The 5,773-nt window shown below is 32.3% G+C and overlaps 1 protein-coding gene across 1 annotated transcript in view; it reads left to right on the forward strand.

Moving 5' to 3' along the window:
* LOC105035574 (uncharacterized) overlaps positions 1 to 5,551 on the forward strand; it is a 181,382-nt gene extending 175,831 nt beyond the window's left edge. The window contains exon 3 of the mRNA XM_073242704.1: positions 5,225 to 5,551. Coding sequence (XP_073098805.1) covers positions 5,225 to 5,231 — 7 coding nt within the window. The 3' untranslated portion in view covers positions 5,232 to 5,551. The remainder of the gene's footprint in view (positions 1 to 5,224) is intronic.
* Positions 5,552 to 5,773: the final 222 nt, after the last annotated feature.

Genomic DNA, 5,773 nt, shown 5'->3' on the forward strand with positions numbered 1-5,773 from the left:
CATCTGAAGATATAAATCCTTCAGGCTATATCATATACATCTCTTTTTTCAGCATCTCATTAAGAAAAATGATTTTGATATCCATTTATCAGATCTCAAAATTTAAGTATGCCGCTATCGCAAGCATGATCCGGATGGACTTGAGTATTGCTACAGGACAGAACGTCTCATCATAGTTAATACTATAATACTGATGATATCCCTTAGCAACTAGACAGACTTTATAGGTCTCCATATTTCCATCCACTCCTTTTTTCTCTTGTAAATTCATTTACACCCTATGGGTTTAATTCCTTCGAGTGGATCAGCTAATATCCATACACCATTGATCTTCATGGATTCTATCTTGGATTTCATGGCATCAAGTCATTTCTGAGAGTCAGACATTTGCATACATATAGGTGATCAAATCCTTGTCATTCTCATCTAGTTCGACAAGATCACCATCTCAGATTAAGAAACAATAATATCTGTCTGATTGATGCGATACTCTATCGGATCTTCTTAATAGCACCTCTACAGGTCTAGATTTGATTCTTCAATCAAATATGATTCTGTATGTGTGGATATTTCTATCTCACGAACTTTACTAAGTTCAATTTTAATGGCATTAGTTCCTTCCCTAAAAATTTTTTTCTAAAAAGATTATCTTATTACTAACGAACACCTTTTGTTCTTCAACGAGGTAAAAGTAGTACCCTTTAGTTTTCTTAGGGTACCCTACAAACAAATTTTTATCGGATCTAGATCCAAGCTTGTCTATCTTTAAACACTTTATATAAGCCGAATATCCTTAAACTCTAAGATGAAAGAGCACTGGCTTACGTCCTGACTATATCTCATATGGTGTTTTATTTACAGACTTGCTCAAAATCTTATAAAAATATGTAGCAGACAGTTTCAAGAGCATATCTCCAAAAAAAGATTGACAAAGTCATAAAGCCCATCTAGACTGAACCATGTCTAACGGTGTTTGATTCTTCCTTTCTGACATCTCATTATGTTGTGGTGTTTCGAGAGGGATTCATTCTGAGAGAATCCTATTCTCTTCTAGATATATCAAAAAATTACTAGTGAGGTATCACCTTCTCAATCTGACTAAAGAGTTTTAATACTCTTCTCAGTCTATTTTTCTACTTTATTATGGAATCATTTAAATATTTCAAATGATTAGGATTTATGCTTCATAAGGTAGACGTATCCATATCTTGATAGATCATCAGTAAATGTAATGAAGTAATAATAACCTCCTCTAGTGTCTATGTTCATAGGTTCACATACATCGCTATGTACTAAGCCTAGAACATCACTGGCTTGCTTACTTTTTCTCTTAAATGATAGACTTGGTTATCTTACCAAGTAAACAGAATTCACAAGTTGATAATGATTCATAATTACTAATTTCAAAGACATCCTCTTTGATTAACCTATCTATTCTGTTCTTGTTCACAAGTCTCATCCTACAATGCCAAAGGTTGGTATCGCTGACATTATCTATCCTAGGATGGTTGTTCGATGGGTACATTACACCAACAGGCTGTGATAGTAAATATATGCCATATTTCAATTATCCTCATATGATTTTAGTATCATTCATAATGATATCATAAAAATCATCTTTTATTAAAAACTTAAAATCAAGTTTGGTCAAAAGAGCTATAGAGATGACATTCATCAAGAAAAAAGAATAATAATGGTACACATCTAACAAGACACTACTAGACTCGAAAATAAGCTACATAGTTCATAAAGCTAGAATTGGAAATAAGCTTCTATCTCCAACATTTAGGAACCGCTCATCTTTTCTAAATTTTCTACTGATCTGCAATCTTTGCAATAAATTACAAATATTAATCAGACTTTCAGTATCCAATATCCAAATAGTAGTACTCATACAGAGAAATTATAAGGAGTTATCATATAAATAGCTTATGAAGTAACTGATTGCTTGTTTCTCTTGTTCTTTAGTCTGTTTGGGTCAGAAAAGTAATATATGTAGGACAGTTCTTCTTCCAATGATCCAGCTTCTTGTAGAAGAAGTATTCTACCGGGCTCTTATCTACTTTCGACTATTTGCCCTGCTTAGGCTTTGGATCGGTGGCATGAATCTTTTGCATCTTTTTCTTCTTTTCTCTCTTAGAGGCATGACGACTTATAAACGATCCTCCCACAATATGTACTAGCTCCTTTTGAAGCTGATGGTCCTTCTCGAATGTCTACAGCAACCTTAGCAAACCATGATAGTTTACTGCAGGCTTGATCATTCTATAATGACTCAAGAAGGATATGTAGGACTTCGGTAGTGAGTTTAGGATAGCATCCTTGTCCAATTGTTCATGTAATAAAAAGCTAAGTTTGCTCAAGTATTCAATCTACTTGATCATATTGATCTGTGACTGACGCTCCTTCTCGTATATGTGCATTAAACACAATGCAGGAGGTTTTGTGTCTCTCAACATCCTCAGGGATGCCGAAAGACTCATTCAACAATTGAATCATTTTTTTGAGTTATGCATCCTTGAACTTCCGACTAAGTTCGTCATTCATGGCTACCCTCATAATGCAATGCACTGTAGTGCAGTCACTAAGCCACTTCATATAAGTATCTCTCATAGCATGGGATGCATTGGCAGCAGGTTCTTCAGGTGCGAGATCCGTAAGCACGTACAGGATCCTTTCATGCTCCAGGATGATCTTAAGCTTTCGATACCAACTATCAAAATTTAGTCCGATAAGCTTATCGCTATCCAACAGCGATTGGAGCGATAATGTGTTGGCCATAGCTGAAAAAAAAAATCAAAAGTCTATTAGTATTGAATTATTAAAATCTTAAAGATATAGATTTTAGTTTAAAGGTCCTCCTACTATTTTATATGAATTGATAGCCTCTATCTTCAATTCGAGAAATTACATTAATCCCTTAGTGGGTACTAGAATCCACACAAACTGCATTCAGGCCTGTGTGGCTCGGCCAACCCTAGTGCATCCATGGATAGTTTCTTAACCAATTATTTCATCAAACAATTTCTAGCAATTAGATTTTGCCCCAAGCATCTCTTCAGTAGGCATGTGGCACCTCCAATGAAAATCCTGATTAGGTCCAACCATTAACATAACTACACCAAATGTATCCAACAAATGAATGTCCAGGCCTTAGTGTGGCTCGGTCAACCTGACCATTGATCTAAAGGGCATAACAAGATGGTCATATGATGAATGATAATTTCAATACCTAATTTACACAAGGCATGTGGCGCCTCCAATGCCTATTTAAAATATTGGATGCATTATCATGTACTTTAATGGGGGGTTATAAACTAGTTATCTCCATAACTATATCATTTTAAAGATCTAATAATTTAGAGGATTTGATTTAATGATTTGAGAATAAGAGAAGAGATTGATCTGTGAGTTATAAATTCTCCTACTAACTTCATCAAATCATGAAGAAGACTTCATACAAGCTGGTCTAGAGATACTTAAATCAGTCATATTGATTTATCTTAATTGCATGGGTCAGCTCGAATCAGTTAGTGACCTCATCAAAATAGGATCTACCAAATTGGTCAGATAAGTGAAATTGATGGAAGGGTCTGCCTCGACTTGCCTTAAACACCATCAAAATGGTCAGATAAGTGGACTATCAATTAAAAATTATCGATCGAATTATCTTGCAATATTACCAAACTTACCTTAGACACCAATTGATCGATTAGTTTTAATTCAGTCAGTCAAAGGACTCGGACTAAACCTTTGAGCCACAATCATTTTTAATTAATACGATTAAAAATATGAACTTGATCAAGTTCCAACTATTAAGATTGATCTAGAAAAATTATGACCTAATCTAATTTAATATTTGATTAGATATAATTAATTTCTTTAATTAGTCCATATTTATTTTTAATCTTAGGTCTAATCTAGTGAGATGGCTTGATTCATGCTAACCCATTGCCTCTTGATTTACAAGGTATCTTAAGATTTTTAATTCTCAAATTTAGATCCTTTTAAAAACTTAATTCTACATTAAGTGTGTGAAATGTATGTTTTAATTTATAGAACTATTCTACTATAGTTTCATGCGAAGCATACTATATATGTTAAATCAAAAATTATTTTTAAATACTATGTTTAATAATTAAATATGTATCAATTTTATATATACATCCTATGTATCATAGAAATTCAGATTTCTACATCATATGCAGTCATACAATTTAGATCATAAAATTTAATTTTTATATATAAATTTATTTTACTAAAATTATAATTAACTATAAACTATTTAGATCTAATCTAAATATATTTATGATCAAAATAATTTTAAAATTTTTTTCGTTGTTCTTCGTCATAAGACTTGATCACAATAGCACCTCTACACATCATAAGAGTGCTCCATCGAATAAGAAGAGAGGGTCTTTTAATTTACTTACTCTTATAATTGGATGGCTTGGTGATCTTCTTAATTTGAGTATTGGACTATTAAAATCTAAAATCTAATTTTAAAAATCAATTATATTACCATATAAATTATCAAACAAACAATCATGCACATGAATATGATCATATCATACATGTTATACATCTAATCTTATTACATCAGATACATTATTTCAGATCTAAAACTATTTTCATATAATATATAAAATTATTAATTTAGATTTGAAATAATCTAAATATCTATTTCAAATATATGTATGATTACATAAAAAATTTTAGTTAGATATATGATCAAATATGTATCGATATTATGTTGAAATAAGATCTGACACTTTATCAAATAAATTCAGATCTGAGTCTAATTCAAACTTTAATTCTTTAATTAAATTACATTATAAAAAATCTATTAAAATAGATCTAAATCCATACATAATCAGGTATAAAATTAGCACAAAAATCTGCATAAAAAATTTTGCTAAAACAAATTTTGGCAATCTGGATTCAAGGGCTAATTTTGATTTGATACTCTGATCAAAATCAAATAAAAAATATACCAAAAAAATTAGAAGAGACCAAAGTTTAATCACATTAAAAATTTGATTCAAAATTAGATAAAAAAATCAAAATATCTCAAAATTTGACTATGCAATTATGGCATACAGGCCTAGCTCTAATAACAGTTGAAGAAAAAATTCATTCGCATGCATCGGATGTCAAAAAAGTAGAATAGATTAATAATTTAATTTTTATAATATTTATAAATTCTCATCTTAATTCACAGCAGAAAATAATCAGGGTTGAAGAAGCTACTCGATCAATATGCTTCACGAGATCCGGATGCATGGATCCTCTACTTTGTGTGCATGCCAAACACTGTAAAAGGGAGGAATGAACTCTTTATTCAGAGAGGAAGGAGAAGTATCCTTGAGATTTAATCTCAAGGCTTTAGAGTAGCCCACACACCACCACGCAAGGAGGGAGGATGCCTAGAAGGAAGGAGACGCCCAAGAGAACACGCCAAAAGGAGGGGATGCTTAAGGATGATTGTCTCCACACCAAGCACTTGGTTGGTTCTTTTTTTTTCTTCTCCACACCCCTTCTTATATAGGCAAGGGGTCCTGGATCAAACCAAACTCTTTTTAGTGCTAGAAATAAGACTCTCCATATTTGAATTAAATCCAAACTTTCTAAAACATAAAAAATCTTAATCTAAGTAAGAGAGCCGTCTCCTTTCATTATGGTGCATGCCCAAGGAGGGGCTATTTTTAGCCCCTTCCTAACCATCTTAGCTAGCCTATAAAGAAATAGAGAATATCTAGAAAAAATGGCTAAG

This window comes from Elaeis guineensis, chromosome 8 (genome assembly GCF_000442705.2).
Source record: "Elaeis guineensis isolate ETL-2024a chromosome 8, EG11, whole genome shotgun sequence".
NCBI lineage: Eukaryota > Viridiplantae > Streptophyta > Magnoliopsida > Arecales > Arecaceae > Elaeis > Elaeis guineensis.